General features: G+C 38.2%; 1 protein-coding gene across 1 annotated transcript in view; it reads left to right on the plus strand.

Moving 5' to 3' along the window:
- The window catches only part of SPIRE1 (spire type actin nucleation factor 1), a 131639-nt gene that overhangs the window by 90714 nt on the left and 13933 nt on the right, over positions 1–26992 (plus strand). The window contains 7 exon segments of the mRNA XM_030446375.1: positions 2374–2457; positions 3260–3424; positions 10753–10839; positions 11226–11355; positions 21884–22047; positions 25532–25622; positions 26532–26674. Of these exon segments, the coding sequence (XP_030302235.1) occupies positions 2374–2457; positions 3260–3424; positions 10753–10839; positions 11226–11355; positions 21884–22047; positions 25532–25622; positions 26532–26674 (864 nt within the window).

Here is a 26992-nt window from a genome sequence, read left to right on the forward strand (position 1 = left end):
TTCTATCAGCATATTTGAATCATAAAACTGCACTTTGAAAGAGGACTTACCTCTTGGCTGGCAGGTTTTGCTCTTGCAGTTCTCTAGTGCATGGTAGCCAGTATCATACATGTGATTTCTCGGGTAGAAACTCCCCCTCAAGCTATGTTCCAGAGAGACTAACTAGATGGTTGCCTTATTTAGAAGATCTTTCAGCTGTTCAGGGTTTTTTCCACCCCCCTCTTAATTTCTGCTGTAAAGAAAAACAGCTTGTGATCTTTTTAGCTTCATGGAATATTTATGTCAGTCAAAGGCATCACCCTTTGGGCATAAGCCAACCCCGTAAACTGTATGGTAGGGAACATGGTTGCTGAGATGGGTGATTGCCACAAATCCCTGTTGAACAGTTGAAGCAAAGGTTAAGCAGCTGGGACATGTTCATTTTTTAAAAATTAATGTGTGCCTTCCTGTATGGAAAGGAGGAGCAAATCTGATAGTTGTGTGCTCATTTACTGAAGTTCGCTTTCTGATTACAAAGGGCAAGAGGAGAAAGTATCAGAATGCTTTTATATTTTGCAATTTGTCAATAAATGTTAGCAGTTTGCAAGAAAGCAAGTTATTTACAGTTAACAGATACTGTATTTGAAATTATTACTGCAGCTGTGTGACAGAAAAAAAAAAACCCTGGATGGCAAAATACACAGAACAGGAGCCTTTATGTTACTCGTTTATTCCTGACTGGATGTGTCAGACTGACTGCTGACCACAGCAACAGGACCAACACAAGTTTTCATAAAGACATTCTTTCCCAGTTGGGTATCCTGTGGTGATTACTGCAAACCATGCCAAAATGTTCCTGCATTGCCCCATGATACATTTTGTTCCACAGCACAGGAGATTTCTCTTTTACTTAGAGTCTTTCTGTAAATTATGTATTTTATTTTTTTGTGAGCAACAATATTATTTCTTCAATATGAAAGCAAGTTTGTTGCTTACTTTAATAAGACAATAAATAACCCATCTGCTCTCTTTCCAAAACCTTTGTGGTGGCTGATTCACATGGGCTTTCCCTATAACTAGGGTTTGGTAGATACTTGCACTCTGAACTCAACACTCTTCCAGTACTCCCATTTCTTCCACTGAAATGTTGGTAGTTTGGAACTGTTTCCAGGAAATAATTTTTTTACGAAAGATGTGTATTTTTAAGTTCTCTGGGTCACTCAAAATCTGAATTGGGACTGATTGTTCAATTCCATTAGAGGAAGAGCTTGAGTGCTTAAAGTAAGAAGAAGATTTTTGATAAACAAGTACAACTGTCAGACCTCTGACCTGGTGCTTTAGTCTTGTAAGATAAAAAAATTGTTAGGGGATTTAACTACCCATTTAGAATACATTAGTGAGTACTTAGAAAACAGATCAAATTAAGGCTGGTTAAAGAATTCCTGGGAAACTCTCTGTGAAAGTGGAACAGAGTATTGAGAATTTTTTTTATTGCTAATTCCAGAATATTTCAATACCTAAGTAAACTAAAAAGTAGCATTTTGAATATGCAGTTGTTCATGTATATAAGAACATCATGTATATGTGAACATTTCTGTAAAGCCAGAGCCTTTTAAATATTTCACTTGTATTTGTCTCTGTGCAAGCTTGTCTATTCTTTGGTCTGCTGTAACTTTTAATCATTTTTCATATTCTTGTCAGTATGAAAGCTCTTTTTTCCCCCTTTGCAGACAGTCTTTTCATATTTGCATGATCTGATCTTATTCCTAAATAGCAGTTTTTATCTTTGAAAGAGCTATTTCTCTTCCTTACAAGATCTTATTACTCAGATTTCAGAATTTATAACCATGTTACACAGACAACCTTATTTCAATACATTATATATAAAAGTTTGTCACTGTTCAGTCTAAAAGATTTCTTTCAGTTTACTTATCTGTACAGCTAACTTTCTGGGTATTTCTTTTGCTACAAAAATGAGCTGTCTTGAATTCAGCACATGACAGTAATTTTAGTATGCATGGGACACTTACCAAGTCAGTGATATTTTCTGTATTGTAGCTTAACAGACCAGCTAGGTGGTTGTCTTTTCTGTGCATAGCCCAATTTTAGGAACATTAACATTACTATGTACAGTTTTTTGCTCTGGAGTGCTTTTATCTGAAGTACTTTTATTCTCAAAACTTAAGATTTCTTTCACAGCATTTAATGTCCACTTTCAATTTATAGAAACATAGTCAAACAGTAGTTCAAGTTACTTTTACTGTATTACTATTCCAGTCAGAAAATACTCTGTAGAATGCCCAAAATGTTAAGCAATGTCCAAAATGAAACTTCAGTTTTACTTGAGAGTAATGCCAGCACTTATTTATTGACTCATTTGCTTTTCCTTGGCAGAATCTGAAGAAGATTCAAGAAATGGACAAAGATGCAAGTGATGAATCCAGCACAGATCTTGATGACTTAAAAAATGCTGACTGGGTAAGACAATTGAATAATGATTCAGGATTGTTACTAGTAGTTTATATTTCTTTACAATGCTTACATAAAGTTGTTGTCAAAGTCAGTGTGTGGTATTTTTTTAACAAATAAATTAATAGTGACTCATGACAAGTTAGATCAAATGGCTTAACCTTTCTTTACAGACAGATGAAACAATGCAAGTATCCAAGAAATATATTTTTTCTTTGGACTGTTTTCTTTGAGAGACTTTTGCAGCTTAAAAAGGCTGAGTGTTTAGAGAAGTATCCTGCTGACTGCCTCTCAGAGACGTGGCCAGGTAGTAGATAAACCACCATCTGAGTCTCTTCAGTGGTGAAAGAAAAATGTCACAGAGAAATTCTTAACAGAAAGTAGCTTATTTTATTTTCTAGTTACTATTCATTGATGAATATTTTGAGGTTCTTAAAGGTAGTTGATTTCAGTCTCCTGAGTCTTCTGTCTGCAGCCTTCCTTCTTTCCAGCCATTCTCACAGCCCAGAAAATGAGAGGGAGGTGTTAGTGTGGGGTGCTCTTACATGCAGAACAAAATCAAGTTGACTCCTCAGAGGATATTGCTAGACCTTAGGATTTGGGGTCAATTCTGGAGTTTCTATTTGAAGAAGAACTGTTGGAAAATTTTGCAAGAAAGTTCTAGGCCTAAGACAAATTTGCAGAGTCAATCACTGTTTTAATTCACACAACATTAACTATAAGTCAAAAACCTTTTGTTATGTACTTGTGGTACACTTGAACTGGATATAGAGATGGGTGGTATGAAAATTTATCTTGCTTTTATTTTCAGGCTCGTTTCTGGGTACAAGTGATGAGAGATTTACGGAATGGTGTTAAACTTAAGAAAGTTCAAGAGCGTCAGTATAACCCACTCCCTATAGAGTATCAGCTCACACCCTATGAAATGCTGATGGATGATATTAGGTCAAAACGTTACACCTTAAGGAAGGTCATGGTAAGTCATGAGAATTACTGGAATTTGTCAAATCTGACATGTTCTCTTCCTTTTTTTAGCTTTTTCTTCTCTTCCTTTTCTGAGAAAGCTTGAAATTATGATTTCAGGTAGATAGTGATGTTCATGGGGTTTTGTATGTTTTCTTAAATTTGAGAGGAAAAACATGAAACCAACAAATGTGTGGGGGTTTTTCCATATGGCAGGCATTTAAAATCCTGAAAGACACACCTACATATAGTATGTGTGAACGAACAACTTGTGCAGGTTTTAAGATAAAGAGTTATATCAGAAGTCCTATCACACTCTCCACAGAGAGATCGTTTTAGGGTATTCTTGTTGAGGAGAACATGTTGCATGCTACTTGTTATGGTAGGAGATAATTTTTGCAAATCCAGAAAGTAAAGTGCTACCATGTTGTTACATGAGTGATACTGTGATGGGAAAGAAAAACCTACAGTGGTAGACAACTTCTATTACCTACTATCTTTGTTACAGTTTGAAAAGTTATGTTGCCATGACCTGTTGTGAATTTTCAAGGAATACTCTTCTATATAAAGCTTTAGATCTTCTATTTCTAGAAGCTGAGCTTCATTCTTTTCACCATGTCCTATTGCTGCTTTCGAGTCAAGATAATATGCCAAACTAAGCAGAAGAATATTGATGGGTTTCCTGCTCCTAGATACTCAGAGAGGTGCATGCAAAATTGACATGAGGCACTCTTTTTATCAGATTTGATATTTAATGGTGTCTCCCTATTCCTTCTTTCTTTTTGGTTTATATTGTGTTCAACATTAAGATGTTCTTCCTGATAAGCTAGCACCTGATCTAGGTTTCCTTAGCCCTAGTAGGATATCTTAAGCCACTTTGTCAGAGGCATGTATTTTATCAATGTGTTTACATCTTCCACTTGCTTGCTGTGGCCTGTTATTAGTTACATTAATTTGTCTTAAAATATTCAGTCTTCAGGTATATTTGCTTCTCTGACAAAACCTCACACAACCTTTGTGAGTGAGAAAGCTGTGATTTCACTAGAAGAATTCAGAATGGGGGTGGGAAGGAGATAATAGAGTAGTTTGTTTTGTGTAGTTTGTTCTATCAGAGCTCATCAGAAAAAATGGGAACAACTACATGGGGAGCAAATAAATGAGTTCTGTTTCAAATAAAAGTGCCTTTTATATATGAGCTGAAAGTACTTTCCTAACCAAGATCTGGATTTAGACTATCAGAATGTATTTATTTTCTGCAGCAGATGTTGCTTAAATGTTAAATCAGTTGGATAAAATAAAGACTCAGGTGATGCTGTTATCTGTCTTTTCACTAACAATTCAGAGAACTGTGCTAAGAGTTCCTACTACCCACTGCAAAATAGGAACAGTCCCCTCAGGACCTTGATTACTGTATGCAATCAGGATAGCAGTCTTGTTTCAATGGGAACCTCTGGGGCCATCTCATTTTGCTTTTGTTAGACTAGCCTTTAATTCATCTTCAGCTCAACAAGCTTTTGCCTCTTCAGAAGAGATTTTCTGTATGATGTGGTAGGTCTTGGAGGCACAGCTGCTCCTCTGCCCATCAAGGCTCTCACTTTATATGAAATCCCTGCAAGCATCTATTTTTGTCCTGCTATCTTGTCTGCTAGGTAGATTGTCCAAAGTATAAACATTAATTCAGACTACAGTCAGCTGAAGGTACAGTACCTGTGGTGTTGTCTCTGATGCAATTGTTGGCTTAGTCTGACAACTGCTAATGGCACTGTGTTAGAAAAATAACTTTTTTCTTATTAGAAACCCTAGATTCAGTCACTGGGATTCTGCTGCAGGGTTTGCTTTAAAAATATGCAAAGCATGCACAATAATAAAAGTGCAGCTTGACATGAAATGTATGGGGCCTGAAGGATTCACGTAGAATTACAAATTTAGTTAGATTGCATAAATACAGCATCTTTTAGCTACCCGTTACAGGTCAAAGCTGATTATATTCTTCAGGAGACAGGACAAGAATCTTAAATATGAATTTTAAGGCAGCCTGAGAAAGATGGCTTGTGTTACTTTCTTTCAGTTAAAATGGATGTTTGGCAGAATTTTTTTAAGCAATTTTTTATTTTAAATTTATAGGCAGTATTTTTAGAATTTGAAAGCCTGTGAAAATGTATATGCTACTAATGATAACAAGAGGTTAAGTAATTTTTTAAAGTAAATGAGATGAAGCATGAAGTTTTTATGGTTCTTTTTATTAATACAGTGCTGTATTTAGAAGAGTAGCTTGATCTGTCCCTGACTTCTCACTGCTCTGAGTAGGAATTGGCAAAGGAACAGATGTTCCTATTAGGTGTGTTACTTAAGAACTATTTTGGCATTTCAGACTATCAGGAGTGCTGAGTTAACAAATGCCAGTAACTGGAGTTGTCTGTTCTCACCCATTTTCTGTCACTGCAAATATTCAAAATGTTTTGAAGATGTAAAATGATGTAAATCCTGGGCTTTTTGTAAATAACTTGTTTTGTTACTTTCAGTGATGTTGGTGTTTCTATTTCAGTACATATGAAAATAATTCCAAATTTGTCATCTTCCTATACTGATGCAAGAGTTCTTGTTTCCATGGTGATTGTGTGAACAGGGGAACTTTAATTCTGGCATTTTATAATCTTTAAATACCTACCTGGAGTGATTCAATAGCTTTTTCCTCCCATGGAGCACTCAATCCCAGATAGTTAAGAACTGTGAACATTGGTAGAGTCAATACTTGGACATGGGGAAATTGAAGAATTAAATTACTCTTACAGTCTTAATATTTCTTTATTATGCACACATGTTAAGCTACAGCTTTTAATTCTACATTAATTCACAATTATCTCTTTTCCTGCTCACCTCACCTCCCACAAGATGTGCACCATTCACTATACTTCCTGATCGGTGCTTATTGAGTAGTAGATGCCAACACTTAAATTACTTATTCAAGACATGGCTGTTGGGTAAATTTTTTATAGCATCCAAACTCAGCATTGCATTAATTTTTTTGTGGCTAGTGGTGTTTGTATTTGAACTCTTCACAAATTACTGTGATGCAGTGGTATTAGCTTGACCACACTGCAGATTTGGGGCCTGCATGTTGAATCTTATGTTTTTTAATATCCAGTAATTTCAATGTCTAATCTGGGAATCCTGTGACATGACAATTTTGGTATTTTTAGCCAAAAAAAAAATGCTCATTTATTTATAGCATTTGGGATTTTACAGTGTATTACATTAATGCAGTAACAGCTGTATGGACAGTGTCTTCATACATGAGATTTCAGATGTTTCAAGCTGAACATGGAGAACATGAGGAATGCTTTGACCAGTTTGTCCAGCTGAGAATTCCAGGGTCTGTCTTCTCTTATGCACAGGTCTGGTTTAGTTTTACTGAGTGGGATTCAGCTGCTTTAAGCAGGGAACTATCCTTTTTCATTTTCTGCCTTTGTCACATGTTTGGCAGAAGTTTAGAAGTTACCCTGGGTAGAGCAGTGAGCCTCACGGTTCCTAACCATGCTTTAGGGGTATACAGAGAAGGAGTGACTCTGTGTCAATGCTTACCATGTGGTATCATAAACTTGAATCTGTAATCACAGAAATGACAGAGTCTTAGTGTTAGAAGGGACCTCAAGAGATCACTGAGTCCAACCCCCCTGCCAGAGCAGGGTCACCTACAGCAGGTCACACAGGAACACATCCAGGTGGGTTTTGAGTGTTTCCAGAGAAGGAGACTCCACATCCTCACTGGGCAGCCTGTTCCAGTGTTTTCTCCACCTTACAGTGAAAAAGGTTTTTCTTATGTTTACATAGAACCTCCTATGCTCCAACTTGCATGCATTCCCTCTTGTCCTGCCATTGGTCATCACTGAGAAGAGCCTGGCTCCATCCTCCTGACATTCACTCTTTACATATTTATAAACATTAATGAGGTCACCCCTCATTCTCCTCTTCTCCAAGCTGAGCAGGTGGTTCAAGGGTTGGACTCGATGATCTCTGAGGTCCCTTCCAACCCAGCCAATTCTGTGATTCTGTGTGATTCTGTGACCCAGCTCCCTCAGCCTTTCCTCTCAAGGGAGATGTTCTACTCCCTTCATCATCTTGGTCACTCTGCACCAGACTCTTTCAAGCAGTTCCCTGTCCTTCTTGAACTGAGGGTCCCAGAACCGGACACATTATTTGTGGCCTCACCAGGGCAGAGTAGAAGGGGAGGAAAACCTTTCTTGACCTACTAACACATCTGCTGTAGCAGATGAGCAGGAGCAGCAGTGTGAATACAGTGGCTAACAGTATCAAGAATCAAAGCACTTCATTCTTGGACACTGCTGCTTGAGCTTGCTGTGTGGTGTCAAATCTGCACTGTATAACAACTGTGTTAACAAAAGCATTATACTGTATGCATAATGAAATACTGAAAATAGGTATCTACTTATAATAATTTAATTCACAACAGAACATCATTAGCTGTACTCTTAATGATGTAGCATGTCTTTAGCAATTGTTATAAGTACTATTTCCAGTTATTTATTTTAAATTCAAGTCCATGTTTATCTATTAAAATATAATGGGAGCAGGTTGTGAGCGTGTAGATAATTACACAACAATTTTTCTGTGCTTTAACTGATTAGATCTCCAAATTTCTGGTTGATTTTTATGAACATTGGTTATGCTTTCCCCTCACTGCTAATTTTAATGCATGTTGATCTACAAAAGCCATTTTAAACACATGAAGACCCAGGATAGTTTTATAGTATTTTGCTTAAATATACTACTTTGCAGTTGGAGCCAATCTAGTATGTGGAAAAAAAGATGATTTTGTTGGTTGTTTTTTATTTTTTTGCCCCTGCATACATTGTGTCTGCATCTGTGCAATATGTCTCTAATTTAGATTTTAATCAAGAGCCATGAATTTTAATTAAAGTAAAAGATGGATGTGATATTGCTCATTACAGAGAGAGTTAGTTTGAGGAAAGAAATAGATGCAGTGTGGACAGAGAGGATAGAGGCTTCCATTCAGTGTCTTTCCTGTCAACATCTGGTTTAGATGCTGCCACCCATGCTCCTGTTCTTGGCTTTTTGTCTGTGAAACATCCACTTGTTTTTCCAGCAGCTCCTCGTGTATCTTATGGAAAATCACTTAAGTAAATCTTACTTTTCTCTTTTCTCCTTTTCCAATCAAATGGGAATACTGATACTAATTATACCCTGGTGGCATTAAGTCAGGGCATAGATTGCTCTGAGGTGAAAGGGTCACAACCATGTATTATTTATTTACTATTGCCATCCTGAGGGTTGTTCCCCAAGGCTGGAACAGAGATGATCAGTTTACAAAATGGCTCTTCTGATGGTAATAACTCCCAGCTCCAGCTATCAACTTTGACATCTGATGAACAGTTACCCAGAGAAGTTAATAATCCCTCAAAGCATACTGGCCACAAAAAATTTGCTCAGTCTTTAAACAGAAGAAATCAATCACACCAATTAAAATAGTATTACTCTCATTATAAAGTGTCTAATCACCATGTAATAAAAACCTTTTCCATTTTAATTTTCCTGCACTGTTTTTAGGAAGGTGATGCATGTTGCAGAGTTTAGTGGCTTGGTATTCTGTGCCAAGCTCCATGAAATTTCTTCTAAGGAAGCAAAGGAAGTGTGTGGGGAGAATAAGTAGAACTTGGATCATGTCTGGGGTATACTGCCTCCAGAAAGAGTCCTCAGGAAAGCAATGAAATGGTCCCCAGGAGGGAACCTGCAGCTGCTTCCTAATTCAAGGAAGGGATGGGTCTTCTCTGGGAGGCTGTCACTCTGCCTCAGCCTAGAAACAGGGCATGTCTGAGGTGAGCAAAGCTTGTATATAAGCTGCATGGCATTACTGAAGTTCAGTTAGGAATCATATTCAGGTGACATGATGGGCATTTAAGCCTAATTTTCTGATTGCACTATTCCTTCTCATTAGCAAAAGTGCATGGGATTTGATAAACCAGAGCTGTGTCTTTACACTTACTTTCTGACTACAGATATGAACAGTCTCCTGAAGAGCGATAAGCAATCTGGCCCTTACAAAAAAAGTGCTGAAATTAGGGAGTTAGTCTAAGAAATATTGTGTCATGGGAACTTCTGTCATATTGGAGGACAGCACTGATAGCCAGCTACTCTGTGGCAAAAGAAGGTACTAGAATACATAAGTACATCCATATGTATGACACAGAATGCTCTCATCCCTGACAGTGTGCTTGGGTACTGTATTGTGTGAAAACTGAACCTGTCAAGTAGATTTTTTTAAGCAAATTCATACACTTATTCCCAGCTTACAATTTGTAAATTCTTCAGATGATAGGAAAACTTCCATTGCTTTCTTTTATAACTTGTACATCAAAAGAATTACAGCCTCCTTCCTGTGATGTCTTGTGTATGGTCTGAGTTATCAGAGAAAGAAATGTCTGTCTCTCTGGAGGAAACAAACAAGTGAACAACCCTCACTCTGACCCTTTTCTACAGAAACCTATGAGTTTCCAGTGAGGAAATGTTCTTCCTCTCCTTCCAAAAGGGGCGTACCATAGCTTTCTCTAGTGCTTTACTTTCTAGGCATATTAAGAAACTTAGTTTTACACTCGAGTGATCTTTAAAGTGCAGGTGAAGTGATACCTATGAAATCATGCTCAGGGCTTCCCCCTTCTTTTGCTGGGATTTACACACAAGGGCACCTCATCATAGCTTGAGTGGCAGAGACAGAGAGTGATAAAGACAAAAGAACAAGGGGAGCATATTTTGCATCCATTGCTACAAGCAAAGCATTGGTGACTGTGCCAGCTCTATCCTTGCTTTCTCATCACTCCTTGGAGTGTGGTAAGGAGATCAAGAAAACTGGGGTGTTACAGAGCATCCTATGTTTTCTAAGAATCTAAGAGCAGAATATTAGAGACTGTCTAATGGCTCACAGTGACACGTAGCTCAAGTAGTTGTTCTTAAGAATGGTGCTGGTACCTTTTCCTCCAAGCAACATGCAAGTTTCATCTGCATTCTTCCATAGATTGCAGCCTTGACGTTTGACTTCATCATTTCAAAATCTAAGTATTGCTGATTAAAGCTGATGCATTTGCAGTTGCTCTACAGTTATCTGTAAAGCTGAAAAGCTGTTGTCTAAATCTTTCCTTGCCTGTGCCCTATGTGTGGATTGTTGCTCTGCTCGGGACTACTGGGGTTTTACAGCTGGTGTGGGTGTCAACACAGCAAGCTCTCAGGGTTGTGAGTTTTCAGTTGATCCCATCTGCACTAATATGGATGCCAAACATGGAAATATATATTTCCCTTTTTTCTTTCCAGGTCAACGGTGACATTCCACCTCGATTGAAAAAGAGTGCCCATGAAATAATCCTGGATTTCATCCGATCGCGACCTCCATTAAATCCTGTATGTAATCCAGTGGGCTTCATTTGTAAAAGCACTGTGGCTTTTTAAAGCATGCTTGAGTCCAGGGAAAATGTTAAACATGTTTTCTGACATGGACTTCCAAAAATATGGTTTTCTATCTACAGAGTGTGTTCTCTTAAAGAACAGTGTGTAATATCCTGCACCTATCAATTAATACCTGTTATTGCCAGCAGCCCTCTATCTCTGGGAAATGATAATGAATTGGGATAAAACACAATCCTTGTTCCAGTTCATGTGAGTTTTACAGCTGAGTGCATGTAAAATCACAACATTCCGCTTTTTTTTTTTTTTTTTCCAAGAAAGTATGAAATCTACTTTCAAGGAAACACTGTTTTATATAACTATGATTATGTTTATATCCTCAGGCATCGGCAAGAAAGCTGAAACCAACCCCACCACGGCCACGCAGCCTTCATGAGAGGATACTGGAGGAAATCAAGGCAGAGAGGAAGCTACGTCCAGTCTCACCTGATGAGATCAGGCGTAGCAGGCTGGGTAAGCACATTGCTGGTTTTTACCTGCAGCATCCACAGAAAACTTCCCACATTAAGATACAGCACTGTTTGCAATGTCTGTATAGATGTCACTGAGTATAAAATTGCTCTCATCCCTTCAGAAGAAGAAAGAACCTTCCTAGGTTCTAGGGCTATGCTAGGGTTCTAGAGCTATAGAGGCTTTGTGCTAAGTTATTTTTAAAAATAGGATCCTGTATGGTTCGGCTTGATTCCTTTCTTTTTTAATGTAACTAGGAGGTAAATTTAATGTCATTCCATTGTTTGCTACATATGACAGCTAACATTAGATTTTTTCAGACTGGAAATGGTGTTGCTTCTCCTCAGTCCAGTATTCCTGTAGTTTTAAATTAACCTTATTCTCTTTGTTTCTTTCAGTTAGCATCATTGATTTCCTTATTTTCATTAAAAAATGCTTTTATTTTGTTTGCTGAATCTAAATCTTTGCTTCATTTTCTAACGTGTTTTTATATGTTTTCAGTGGGCAAATAATTGAAAGCATTCTATTTCTGCAGTGTGTATTCAACAACCTGCTCTGAAATCATGCAAATACTTTGCTTGACAACAAACACCAATATGCATTAGTTCAATAGTTCTGATGACAAAAGCAGGACAAATACAGTCTTGAATTGTGACATATTTTTATAGTACATTACTTACAATATTTAACTGTGTCAGTTAAAATGAGCAATCTGGATTTTTGAAGAAAAAAAGTGACATTTTATGGCTGAAAAAGCATGAAATAATCCGTGTATGTACTCTGTTGCTGGGCTTCGCAAAATATTTGTGCTTGCCACCAGTTCTTAAAGGCACTGGTCCAGATTCAAGTGAGTTGTGGCAACCCATTGTCTGTGGAGAAAAACAGTTTCATCAGGCTTCCTTTATTGCTTTGGTTTTTTAGTGCTCAGAAGAGTTTGGTGAGTGCTTGAGTGAATTTTTTTAAGCACTGTATTTTGAATATTGTTTCTTTGGGCCTTCCAGTTTCTGGTTTGGATTCAGTCCATGCTTGCTACCTAAACTAATGTTTCTAATAAGCCTAGTCATTGGAAGCTTTTAAAAACCTAGAATAATGTCTAACTTTTCTTCCAAACATTCAATTTCAATACTTTAGATGTTCTGTGCCTGGGAATTATCATGTCTTATTAGGGGCAGAAAATATAATCTAACAGATCTTTACAATTTCTAATAAAATTAATGACATCAAAACCAGTTAGTAAACAGTTTCTAAAAACAATGTTACATTTTGGAGTATTACCAGTTAGTACTTCCTGGGCTGATGTAAGGATATGTCCTCCAATGAGGAATACCTTCCTACTACCACTCCTTCCTTTTTTTAAAGAATTACATTCCTGAATTTTGGAACGATGATAATTCCCCTCCAGTCCAGTGAATTGTTTGGATTAAATGCCATATCAGTGGAGGTGCAAAAAGGAATGCATACAAGTTTTATTTCCCAAGTGTTTATTTGCTGCTGGCATAAAGAAGAAAAAAGAGCAGAGGCCTTGCAAATAAATTTTTCTAATGTTGAAATATGAGGTCTTATGCAGAACTGGGACTGGAGTAATGCTAGTGATATTCAGTGTGGTACAAATAGATCTGCCATATAGTTTAGATGATCAGAGAATGTAATCTAGACTAACACATAGGTAATGAGGCTTAAAGATTATAAATCTAAATAGAAGCACCATGTGGGACACTTGAACCATCTGGACAGAAATATTTGTTGCTTTTAGAAAGAAAAAAGAGCGTTACAGTGAAATACGTGGGAGCATAAGTTGCATTGCACATGCTGCAGCTACTCCTTGCTCAGTTTATAGCACTCAAAAGCACAACTACACTTGAGTATTGGGGTGAGGGGGCCTGAACTCTTGCATTTCCTCCTCTGTGATACTGGGGGACATGTGTGTCCCAGCAGCCAAAGGCTTTGTCCCTCTGCTCTGCACAACAGAAGCATACAGGTAAGATTTTCTTTACCCTGAGCTGCCACTGAAAAGAGCCAGGCTGAGGCTGGCTGGTCTTAATCTAAAACTTCTTTGGAAAAGATAACTTAATCTTGGAAGCTAATCTCACAAAGGGAGAGGTTAGAGCAGAGGAATCAGATGTGCTTTCAAATGACCTCATAAAATCATCAGAGTAAGATGTCGAGACAAACACAGCCTTGAGGTACATGTCCTTTTAACTCAAAACATGGATTTATGACTCAGGCAAGTTGACCTAATGGATCTTGGAGAAAACTTTGCTTCATGTAAATTTTTTATCAGCCTTCAGCATTAGCTGGTAAACACCCATATGCTTTAAAATGTATTTGCCTTTCTGCTAAGTTTGGACTGGGGTTTAGATAATGTTTCTGTAGCTGTTATCAGTAGCTGATGTTGTCTCGTTAATGAACTACAGGAAAATACCCTGACTCCCAAACTTGGCTCTGAGTCATCCACCTACTGCATTCACCACATTCTCATGAGCAAAAATTGTCCAACTTTTTAAAAAATATCTTTTAATGCAGTGTATGTGTGGCCGACATGATCTTTCGTACCTCTTCTCATGGTTATCAGCCATCAAGTAAGACAGATAAGCTGATGGCAGTTTTGATGCATTCTTGCACATTCTTTTCACTGGGCTTGGCCTGTTTATTTGGATTACTGCATTGAAATTTTGGGTTTGGTTGAGAAACATTTTTAGCATCTACTCCCTGAATTACACCGTTTAAGTAGAAATATAGGTAGGTCTTCCCAAAAAAAAGAGAACATCTGAGCACTACGTTATGTAGGAATAAAATGGTTAGAGGTCTGGATAGGAGAGGATAATATTACAGATGCATTTTACAGACCAAGTCCAACTAAAGTTTTTAAAAAGAACAAGAAACAGCACAAATCACCCTGTGATTTTTTCTATCCTCTTCAAGGAAACTACTGCTCAAGCTTAGGTTGTGTGTCTCTCTTTATTAGTTTAATTACAATCATCGGAGATTATACTTTAAAAAATTAGAAATAGCTTTGTTTCAGGTCACTGAAACTTGTGTGAAATGTGGCTTTGTATTTTCAATTTTTGTTCAGCTCTTTGTTTTTCTGCTTTCTCTTTTCCCTCTCTTTTTCATGTCATTTTAACTGAAAATATTCCATTTTTAAGATACTTGCGTCTTGTTTTGATATTTGGTTTATTGAATTCCAAAATTCTCACTGTATGGTTATACAAATGTATTTATAATTGTTCAGTTTGCAAATCTTATTTATATTATTATAGTTTTCAGACTTTAAGCTTTACTACGGTAAAGCAATAGTACATCTGACACATTTTGGATTTGGGCAACAGAATCCAAAATGTCTCAAGTGGAGTTAATCTTTTACTTTCATTACCCTTCTGCTTTTCTTGTAGCTGAACTGTTTTCTTTTTGTTGTTTTTGTTTCTTTTTTTACAGCAATGCGGCCTCTTAGCATGTCTTACAGTTTTGACTTGTCAGGTAACAGGTGCAACAACACCTGACGTGGTTATTGTGCTTATTGTGAAATTTGTTCCATCTGTTTGTTGAATTCCCATTAAAGAAAGAAACTTGAAGGGATTCTTCTAAGTTATGGTCAGTGAAAATAAAAATTCAGATAAATTATTTACTAATACCTACCTATACTACTAATACCCTTGCCACACAAGGATGCCCAGGCATAGAAAACAACTCCATTTCATCTAAAATAAAGTGCTGGAATTCTTTTTAGGTAAATAACCACAGTAAGGTAGCCCAGAGCTATTCCAGGCTCTAAAAAGGGTTGCAGAATACAGTGTCATCCTCAAGCCTGATTTACTTATTAATCTGTCTTTACACTCACTTTTTAGCTAGATTTTTGTAGTACTTCAGTTCTCACAAGGATCCCAAAACTAGCTGTGAAGTTCTCTACCTTTCTAAATTTAATGAAATAGATCTAAGAATACTAATCTAGAAAGGAGCTGTCATTTATACTGAGGATCCTCACAGTAAATGAATTGTGAGTTGTGAAATGAAAGACATTGTCTCAGAAGAGGCTGAAGTTACCTTTACTTGTTAGCAAAATAATTTGCTAAGATTTGCTGATAACAACTAATGCAGAGGATTCAGTAGCTGATCCTTCATCAACTATCTAATATCAAATTTAAAGCCTTCTCATGGTGGGCCATTCATTAGGATGTGCAGTAACTGTATGAACAGGGTCTACTTCAGAGACACCAAGGGCAGACAGAGTTTGTGTCTGCTGGACAGAAAATAAATTTATTCCTCCCTCTGTGCATTGACTGCTTAGGCCCAAAGTCTCCATCATTGGGTTTGTAAATATTCCACATTAGCCTCAAAGGGTTGTCTGCTGAGTAGAGCTTCTTATACTAGCTCTTGCCTAATTTCCCTCAGGTTACTCCCAAGAAAAATGGTCTTCAAATAAATCCATGCTTGAAGAAGCTACAGCAGCTGTACCCTCCCCCAATTGCTTCCATTGCACATAGAATCTCATCTGGAACTTTGATTCCCTGTGCACCCTTTAACCTCATGTGGGTGTTCTCCTCACAGAGAGGCATAATCTGGCTGAAATTCTAGTATACCATGAACAAGAAAGACCGTATAAAAGTGATTTGATTACCATAGTACAAAAAATATGATAGTTTTGCAATATGGGAGTGAAGTTCACAAGCAACCTATCTGTAAATGTGTCTTCATTTTCTGCTTGCCACTGGCAAGAGTCAAGGAGCTGCTCTTGCTTCTCCCTCTCCTCCCCAAGCTGCTCTCCATGCATGTGATTGCCTTCCTCCTCTGTGCCAGTCCCACTCATTTATTCACAGGATGACCTGGTTAAACTTGTGCAACTCAGGAACAAATACTACTTTTTTTTCCCAGGTTGGTTTTCTTCTCTTTTAGTGTTTTAAACCTTAATTTAGTTTAAACCTTACATTAAACTCTACTATCTGATCAGATGATCAGAGAGCTGGCTGAGAGCAGATGATGATGGGTAGATGGGAGGAAGGAACAGGCTTTGCCTGTCAGAGGTGGTGGCAAGCTGTTAATCCAGCTCAAGCCCTTTTGTGAAACCTTACACTGAAGGTGTATTGTACAGCTACTGTGGCTGTCTGGTGAGATTCAGGTTATTTATGTATGTGGTTTTACTCCACAGAAAGCTGAAGGATCTCCAGGGGGGCAGATAATAGCATAAACCAGACAAACTTCAGTTTTCAAAAAGTATTTTTGCTTTCAGATACACCAAAAGTTGTTTCATCTTAAAGACTGTAAAAATCAATGGGATAGTGACCAACGAAAGGGAGATGTTCATTCTGTCCTTCTACATGTCTCTGTTTGCTTCTTCTTTTGTCCTGTATTTCTAAGAATCCTGAGACATCCTCATTTGTGTGAATGCAATGTTTTGTAAAAGCTAACTTCATAATTCATTAATTCATTACCATAACTTTTTTTTATTTTAAAGAAGTAGTATAGCAATCTATAGTGTACTTGGATTTGCTCTTTTTGACTGACCATGGAAGAACTCTTCCTGTTTTCTTTATCCATCTTCCAAATGTGATCGCTTTTGTTATTTTCAAGTCATGTGGCTGTCAGCAAATAGTATGTAATGGTGTGACTGAATGATCTGATAAGTGGTCTGTAGAAGTAAATTCAGGATGATTAGAACATTTCAGTTAGGTAGATAGAAAACACCAGATGAGCAATGCAAACAAATTAGATGGGCTGGGATGTTGATAGGAAGCAGATAAACTGGAGTTTTGAATGTTGTTGCTTTGCGTGCTTATACTTTCTCATCATTTTGGAGGTGGGGAAGCTATACTGTGCTTTCATTCTGTCATCACTGTTTCCACATACTTGCTTTTTCAGTGCTTTTATTGCTCTCTGGAATTGCTGTCATGAAAAACTACAAACAGGCTGAAAAACAGAAGTGTTTCCTACTAAGTGCTAAAGGCCAGGTGCAGGCTTGTGTTATGTTTGCTTGTCTGCAGCTGGGATTACAGCCCAATTCTCAAACCAGCTGACACCAAGCTGGTGTAGTTGGTGTATCCTCTGCCTGGCTCCACACATCTGCCTGCTGTTATCATCCCAAAAAAGAGAGGAGGGGTGCCTGGGACTGCCTTTTACACAGCTGTTTCCCACTGGTAGAGTAGAAGAGCAAGTGGCAGCCACCTGTAATGAGAGTAATCTGAGCCATACTCAGGTATCAACAAGGGACCAGGGCGGTCATTGCCCATTTCTAATAGAAAAGCTGCTTGAAAGCAGCTTCAGTTCTGTGGGCTGCCTTCAATGTAGCAAGAATAAACAGTCATTCCCACTCTTAACACTCAAATTCTTAACTCAGAGCTGTATGTAGTTGTTAGTTCAGGAACAGTTGGTATATTTTTGGGGACAAGGATGTACAGGAAGAGAAGAAAAAGGAAACAAATGTTTAAGCCCAAAGTTCATGGGGATTGTTTTTGTTCTTAACCCTGTGAAGAGATTTGCATCACTGCTGGCTTTACATGATCTGTGGCTCAGTCCACTGTGAGGAAGGAACTCCACCAAGTCCTCATAATCTGCTGTTTTAGATAACACAATAACAAATGTGATGCAAACACCATCAAAAGATTGGCAGTTTGGTATAGTGAAGGTTTGACTTCAACTTCTAAATCCATTGAAAGGAACAGCACATCTCAGTTACCATTATTCATTATAAAATCTCTCCCTGTATATCATAGTTGTCATATACCTATATTAATTCTGCAAATCCATTTTAGCCTTCTTGTAAAGTCAGTGTGGAAAAGATAAGGTTGAAGAGTACATTTGCTGTGTAGAAGAAAATTCAGGTTTCTTCTGTCATTATTTGCCAAGGAGAGCTGGTTAGGAGGCAGACAGCACATGGTTGCATGACTGCTGTGGTTTGGATGTAATCTGTGGTCTGCTTAATTCCTTGTTTCGTAAGAGACATAATCGTACATGTAAATAAAAGCGAGTTTCATATTATCCTAGGGTGGTTTTTTTTGGTCTCCCCCTTCTTAAGGCTAGTCAGGGAAGGCCAGCACAAAGATCAAATAATCAGATTGACACCTTCTCTTCTTTCATTTGCCTGCTGTAATGATAGCTTAGAAGAAACTAAAAAGAAACCAAACGTATTAATTGAAATTGCAGGTACTGTTCATTGTACTTGCATGAAAACAGAGAAATGACAGTCTCCCAGTTTGTCTGACTAATAAAATCTTAACCCCAGGGTGTTACCAACAGAAGCCCTTTCCTTTCCTTTCCTTTCCTTTCCTTTCCTTTCCTTTCCTTTCCTTTCCTTTCCTTTCCTTTCCTTTCCTTTCCTTTCCTTTCCTTTCCTTTCCTTTCCTTTCCTTTCCTTTCCTTTCCTTTCCTTTCCTTTCCTTTCCTTTCCTTTCCTTTCCTTTCCTTTCCTTTCCTTTCCTTTCCTTTCCTTTCCTTTCCTTTCCTTTCCTTTCCTTATTTCCCCTTCCTCTTCCTCTTTTCCCTTTTCCCTTCCTCTTTTCCCTTTTCCCTTTTCTTTCCTTCCTCCTTTAAAAAGAATAAAAATTAGTTTTTTGGTTCAAAGACTGGCCCATTAATTTCTTCTACCATATTAGTTTTCAAAAGTGTTACTCTAATGGTTGTTCCTGACTTTTTTATCCCGATTAATTTTATCTTGTTTATGATGAGGAATGATGATTTGCCACATGGTAATGTTTCTGTTGTCTGAGTACATCTCTAAAATAGCTTAAAGTAATTGTTTTTTGGTAATTGTTTTTTGGTCCACATCTGCTAACAAATCCTGGTTTTAATTTTGGAACGAGTAATTTTTGTTGAAATCTGTTTGCTAAAACTGTAAAATTTCATGATCCCTTCCTCAAATTCTGATAATCCTTTTATTAATGTATATCCAGTACTGTAAGAGTAATGATAAACTGAACTCAACCATTGTTGTCAAAACAGATATTGTGAATTGGAAGTTTTGTTATTTTACTTTTGTGAAATTTGTTGGTTTATTGTTTTATTCTTCAGTGTTTGCAAGCTGTAAGAACACTGCACAACTTTTTCTTTAGAAGAAAGAATGGGTTGTATTCTAAAGTCACCTAAAGCTTCTTTGGTATTTCAAAACTTGTAACCAGTATGTTTCTGAACAACTCATACTTGTGTGAGCTTAAATAGGTGCCTGGTTTAGACTCTACAGATAGTAATTTGCTACATAAATTACCACCAAAGTAGTTTGGAAATTTCGCTTTCTGGAGCCTAAAGAAAAGGCATCAAAATTCTTAGAAAACCAAACCAAACAAAAAACCCCAAACCAAAACTAAAATAAAAACCTGGGTATGCATTTCATCTCCTCCCCTAGTGCAAGAGGATGTCTGATGAATGTGCTTTCCTTTCGCCAGAACCATCGTGTTTTCTTTTTTGGGAAGAGGGCAATGCTGTTGGCCTTCCCATAATTTTTATTGTGGTGAGTCCAACAATGCTCACAGGTCATTCTTCAGCCTCCCTACCATCAGGCAGAGGAGTCACCACCCAGGAAGGATTCAGGAGGGAGGGACACCACCTTTGGCTGTGGTGATGCTGTGCCTGGGGCTGCCTCATTGAATAGTCTGGACAGTCTGTTCAGAAACCTCCCTGTGCAATGAAGAGACAAATCAAAGGCTTTTTCTCTTGCTCGTTTGGGAAACCCTGAGCTTCTTCAATCAACTTCATGCCAGCTCGTTATGAGGTCCCCAGAAGTGGTATTGGCAGCAGGGAGTTGAGGCAGTTTGGTTTCTTTTCCCTGCTGTTGCTTTCTGTGGTTGTGCTGAGTGGCTGTTAGGGAAGGAATGCATTTGATGTGGAGGACACCCATGCTGCACTCACAGAAATCTAGGAGGGAAAAAAGCCCATGACCTGTAAGCCATAGTGCTAGTCAGGATACCCATTACCAAAGCTTTTGAAGATAGGAACTAAAGGTTAAAGAGTCTAAGTCTTTGATTGCAAGTCTTTGTAGGGAGGACCTAAAGACAGTAATAACACTGGAGTACACAGATTCATAGGCTTGGAATGTCATTGTGACTTTAATAGTCCAAATAATCACCTTTCCTTACACTCCCAGTTGAAGGTATGATTTATGGGGGATACTATAATACATCCCCTGTCCTTTATATCTCAGTTTAATGGCATTTAACAATAACCTAATTAATTCTTTAATATGTATATTGATTTAACTTATTAATCATATTACTCATTTTCAGTAGCTGCTCTGGTGAGAATGTTGTAAACCAGACCTACTGCTGCAACTGAGGCTTTGTCTAGACTGTGTAGTTCCAGCTTACCTGGTGTAAGAACAGCTTTCATCATCATAAGCTGTGTTGTAGCAGTAATGACCCATGTTTGTTTATACCAGGGCAACTAAATAACTCCAAATGATGTGTGAGTACTTATGTTGGCACTGGGAATATCTGAGTGCTATCATTTCTCCTGGTAACTTAAGGTATGTGTCATTTGACCTTCTGTGCCTCTTTTCACCATGGATAAAAATGGGCATAATGACTCCTCATTACAGTGGCCTTCAAATACCTGGAGGTACTTTGTTATTACAAGACTCAGGAAGGAGTCCTATAATTATGTGAGTAGAAAAACACAGTTGTAGAAAGACCAGATGCTTAAGCATACATGCAAATAAGAGATTAAAAGCTTCTCTTCCTTCTCCCTCCAACATAATTTTCTCCAGATTGGAATACTGCACTTTGTACTTTTACAGGGATAAAACTGATTTATCAGACCAAACTCTAAGCTGTCCGAAAATATCAAAGCCTAGGTCATTATCTTAATGTGTAAGCTGAGCTAGGCTAAGTACAGCAGACCCAATGCTGATGTTATCCTAGATGCATCTTCATTGCATGCTGGCAGAAATCCCAAGTAATTTATTCAGTGGAGTTACATCCTCATAAAACTTATGTAGATGAAAATAGAGCTGGAGCATCAAGTTTCTGCTGTTACATGAAGATTTGGCATCACAGACTTTTTTTTAATACAAATGACCATTCAAACCTAAGGATTGTGCATATTTTTGATGAATGTGAGTTATGTAGCTCATTTTCATTCCTTTTCTGTATACTGCAGAATAAAGTGTAATTCTGTCCTCACAGGAAAAATTAGGTTTACCCCATGCTAAACCTCCTAATTTCTGTGTGGCAGATTGTCTTCAGATACACTGGAAATCCACTTGTCCAGATATAGTTGTGCATTCTTCTGATACTTATTGATTATAGACTATAAGTTGAAGGAATAATAGTTTTTGATTTATACAGTATTCTTGATTGGTATGAGTCTGAGATTGGGTTTTAGTACTGTGCACTGCTGCTTTTCCACTGCTTTCATTCTTTCATTTTGCTTCTGTACCACAAGCCACTGCCTGTAGTTCCCTGGGCATCTTCTTGCTAAACTAAAATAATTACACACTTACACCTATCACAATAATTTCTTTTCCCTTTGTGTGCATTGCTTTGACAGTAGGATTTGAGAAGGCAAAATAAAAATTATGTCCCAACACCAATTGTTCTGTTTCTTTTGCTAGATGTGCCTACGCCAGAGGCTGGAAGGAAATTATTGGCTGGCTCTGTAGCAAACGGTGGCCCGGCACCACAAGGGAAGCAGAACGGGGCCACGCAGGTGACAGTGCAGCGCAAGAGGCTCCTCAAGGCTCCCACACTGGCTGAACTTGACAGTTCAGATTCAGAGGTAAAAAATCAGGCTCCAACTTGCTTCTCCATTTGTCAGAATTGAGTCTTATTCCCGAACTGGCTGTGCTGATCAGCTAAGAAGTGACTTTGCAGATTATAATCTGAATTTTCCATGACTGCTTTGTCAGCCCATGGAGCTTGAAAAATATTAGATCAGACCTTAAAGCCAGGAATATTTTTGAAAAAGGTTAAATGCTAATTTTGTCCTTAAGCCCAGTATTTACTTATTTTTCTAAATGCCCAGTATCTATCTACAGTGTATATGTACTGGTCACACTTTTGGAAATGCAGGCAAATGTGTTTCACCTTTCTGGCACCTGTACTGGAGCTGTCACTAAAGGTCTCAGATGTGAGGCCAACCTCACCAAACCAGCTGTTAAATAAAGAGCATCAGCTGTGCCAGAGGGGTTGCAGCTGGGTGCAAGTGTCAGTGCCTTACTTTCTGTATAGGCTTGGAAAGTAACACCCAACAAATGTTTCACAGATAGGTTCAAGTGAATACCACTTAGGTGGAGGAAAACTTTGAATCCATCCTCTCTCAAATGGAGATGTAACATTAAAAAAAATTAGAAATGAGGAAAGATTTAAAAAGCTCTCTGGCTTTAAATCTGCATTATATGTGACCCTCAAGAAGTACTAACACTATATCCTCAAGAATGAGGTTTGTCTTCTGCACCAGTAGTACTGTTAATTGGGTTTGGACTGTTCTGAAAGTTAAGCTGTCTGGAAAGCACATGCAGGCAAGGCTTATTCAGAGGGGCTAATTTTAGCCTGGGGAAGGCAGTCTTCCCTGACTCTTTGTCTAGTAAATGGGGAAGAAGAGGTTTCCTGACAGGGTGCTTACAAAAGCATCTAAAGATAAGAGGTTGGGAAGAAATATATGTGGGGGGAAATTTATGTTTCTGCATGCTTTCTTCATCTGTGAAAGGCTGCCCTCTTTGTATTGGGGATTATCCTATGGGTGACTTTTGTGAATGCATAGTTTGATGCATTTCTTCTGAAAGCAGAAGAGATGTGCATTTTGAAATCTCAATTTGTAATTTTTAAATTACTGTAGAGTCTATGTGTAGTTTCATCAATATGAATGAAGCTGAGCAGGAAGCAGGAGTCAGTGAGAGTTGGATCTTGAACTTAGAGCTTCCCAGCTTGTAACTCTGTGCATCCTGAAGCTAATGCAGCATGGTATTTCACACAGAAAAGCAGCTGAATTCAGTAGAAGAAAAAACTATAAAGGGAAACATAAACTGATTCATTGAAAAATAAGTTGTCTGACTGTTACTATTGCATGGGGAATAGGCAAGCGAAGTCATATAAAATAAGCTCTGGAACACACAACAGAAGATAAATTGAAACAAATCAGCTGCATCAAGCTGTCACAGGGAACAGATGCTGTATTGGTTTGAGCCAATAGAAGAAGCTGGTGAAGCGATTAAGATGATTAAGGTGCTCAGCAAAATACTGGTTGGGGCTCAGTAGCACTGCAGAAATAGTGTAAATAAATAAACTGGAGGGAGCTGGGTGAAATTTTCCGAGCTGACAAAGGGGGTGGGGCATAGAGCCTTTGAAGAAAATGAAGATTGCTCTGTGAAAATGTCTTACTTCTTTCCTGACTTTTACTTTGCATGTAGCACCAAAAACCTTATGTGTCATCCTGATTGCATACAAATGACTCGGCCACCTCTTTGCCTGCAATTTGAACTGGGCTTAGCCTGTTCAGAGTTACTCACTGGGAGTTAAATTATGACTGTGCTATGCTCTAAATTACAGGCTGCAAATATCTGTGCTGCTGAGCTGTGGACCTCCAAATGAGCTATGATGCAGATGCATTTTCTTCCTCATACATCCCCTTTGTTCTTCTCTCAGCTGTGTTGTGATGCAGACTACACCCCAACACTCAGTGTTACAAGCCAGAGGTGAAAGGGAAGGTCTGATACAGTCCTGTGCCCATGTGCTGGCAAGGATGAATATTATACAAACCATTCATGCTTTCTGTCCTTGTTTTTTTTCTGCATCACTATCAAAATGACAAGATTCCAAGGGGAAGGAGGAAGTGCCATTTTGTTTTGTGTGGCTAATCTGGTAGTAGCAATCTGGTAGTAATTTTTTGATACAGATAGAAAACTGGTATCTTCCTAATGAAGATACAGATATCCAGACAAAAATCATGTCAGTAACATATTCATATGTTCTGAGGGGACTCTTTTAAAGCTGTGGTTTTCTCAGTACATGTGAAGTTCTGATTGTTCAGCACTATGGAGAATGTGCAGTCATAGGTATTGGGTTGATCCAACTTTACCTGTAAAATGTCAGGTAGGCTACCATAATAGTCATTAGTTACTTTATAAACATGAAGAAATTCATATGATGGTTCATCAGTACTTCCTATGCAAAGTTATGTTCTTAAAAAAGCTTTCCATGTTTGAGAAGTTGTAGAAGCATTCCTGATGGGAATTTTTAAAGGCCTCTGTCCTGTGATGCATGGTGTCACTGAGGTGATCCTACCAGCTTTTCTTTTCCAACTTGCTGTTACCAAAGAAGGCAGTCTTTTAGCCAGTGGGGGTTTTCCTGCTTGCACTTCACAAAACTAAAGAAATCCTTGAGAGAGAAGCTCAGCCACTTGATGGATTTTGGAGCAGATAACTTGTTTGATCTCTAAATCTTGACAACTTAAATGATGTAAATCTTCTTGGTTAAAAGCATTCATTTTAGAGCTAAAGAGTGTTCACACATAGTCCTTCAACTTTGTTCCCTTGAGAGGCTCCTGTCACGATTTGTATCTTGCTGGTATCTAGTGGCTGAAGACAGGTTTTAGGTGAAAGCAAAGGATTTAATCATTTGGGTGGCATAATGCTTTAGATAGCTGGGAGGTGTTAGTCAAAGCCTGTTCCACTTTTATTCATCTTGCATGAATTGCTCTTGGCTGTTGTGATGAAACATGCTTATAGAATGTATGAGATTTCTTTTAAATACAGGAACAGAGAAATGCACCAGAATTAGGGATTAGAGAGTAGTGCAGTGGAGATCAGATTAATTTCTCTTTACCTGAGGGTGCTTATATGGGTGGTTCTCATTCCTCTGGAGACCAGAGAAATCCAAGTGCTGATTCCTTGCTAATATGAGGTATAAAGTTGAGATAATGTATCTGCTGTAGCTGCAAATCTTTAAAAGTCCTTGAACACAATGAGGGAAATTAACAGGTTATAGTGGTTTTATGCACCCCTCTTCTGATGTTGTTCCTTCAAGCAAGTTAAATACACTTAATTCCAACCATGTATCATTTATTTCAATTTCTAAAAAAATGAGCATTGAAAATTCCATTTACTCCGTGTGGTGTAGAGTCAATGTTTTCCTAAGGACTTCTTCTAGGGCTTTGAGTGAATTGTGCAAATACTTTTGAAAGCTTTTAATTTCTGTGTGTTAAGCAATAAGAGAAGAAAAAACAACCCCTGAGGAGTTCTGCTTCTTCCCCTTTTGCCACACAGGAGGAATCAGTGCACAAATCAGCAAGTAGCAGCAGCATCTCCCCCTCACAAGTGGAAGACCCCTCTCAAGAAGGCACCAGCAGCAGAAAGAGTGAGTTTTGTTGAGAGAGCTCAGTGTCTGCTCTTACATACTTCTGTTGTCTTATGTTCTATGAACTTTGCCTGAAACTTATGAAAAAGCTGAAACCATTAAATGTTTTTAATGCATTAAGGCTCTAACGCTGAACCTTAGGACCTTCTGAATAGGTTGCATGTGACTAGCAATTGGAAGACACTATCCTCTGCTACACGTGGAGGCTATATATAGATTTTTGGAAATAGAAGGTGGTTTCATAATTGAATTTGACGTGGAACTGTAGAGGAGGTCACAAACCAGTGGGGCATAGTTTAGCCATTTGCATCTCACAAAATAATCTGTTACTGCAGAAACACATTCTAACCTAAGACAAATTTACATGTTTTCTGCATCTCCATCACCCTGGCAGTGGATGTACTTGTTTGAAAGACACATAGCAATCACCAATATTTCTTACAAGTGCTTCACTGCAAAGAGGGGAGGATTTATTCTTTTTGTTTTGCAGGCATGGTTACCATAGGCCTTACTGTTAACAAGGGGTTTTATTTGCTTCAAAGTGTTCAGTTTCACTAGAAAGGTTTTGTAACGAAATGTGTAACCTGGGCATGTATTTTCTGTGCATGGTGGTAAATAAGTAGAATAAGCTACTACCCTGAAACACCAAATTTATACAGATGGTAACTGGATGGCAGCATACCTATGTATGCTAGTTTTTATGAATATTCCTGTCCTCTCTATCTGGAGAACGTGGCTAATGTGGTGCCCATCTTGAAGATGCTCTAAATATGGTTTTGTTACTTCAGCCACAAACAGTGGTAATTCTAGCAACCCAATGGCTGTTTTTAGTAATGAGCAAATTGAGCAGTGTTACTCCAACAGTCTGTCTTACAAGAACTAATTCTTTTATACTGGTTGAATCTTTAGTGCCTCCAAAGTTCTTGCCCATATCATCTACACCACAGCCTGAGAGACGGCAGCCGCCTCAGAGACGACACTCCATTGAAAAGGAAACACCAACCAATGTGAGACAGTTCTTACCACCTTCAAAACAGAGCTCCAGATCACTTGTAAGTGGAGTGGGTAATAAGAGAGAGAAAAAGAGGCATGCTAAGAGTATAATGAAAATTCAAACTTGGCTTCACTGTGATTAGAACTTGACTCAAAGAAAACTCCCCAGTTCAGAAACAGCTCTTGGCTACTAAAGACATTTTGAAATCAAGATTTGAACTTTGTCTCTCTAACATATTCATCCAAAATCCCAGGTACAGGTGCCTCAGGAAACATTTGCACTTTGATTAAGACTCTGGGTAAAGCCATGTGTCTTGATTTTAATTCAGAATGTTACCAGAACATATGAACTTCACCTGATCGATTTTTCATTTGAA

The sequence above is a fragment of the Calypte anna genome, chromosome 2 (genome assembly GCF_003957555.1).
Source record: "Calypte anna isolate BGI_N300 chromosome 2, bCalAnn1_v1.p, whole genome shotgun sequence".
Lineage (NCBI taxonomy): Eukaryota > Metazoa > Chordata > Aves > Apodiformes > Trochilidae > Calypte > Calypte anna.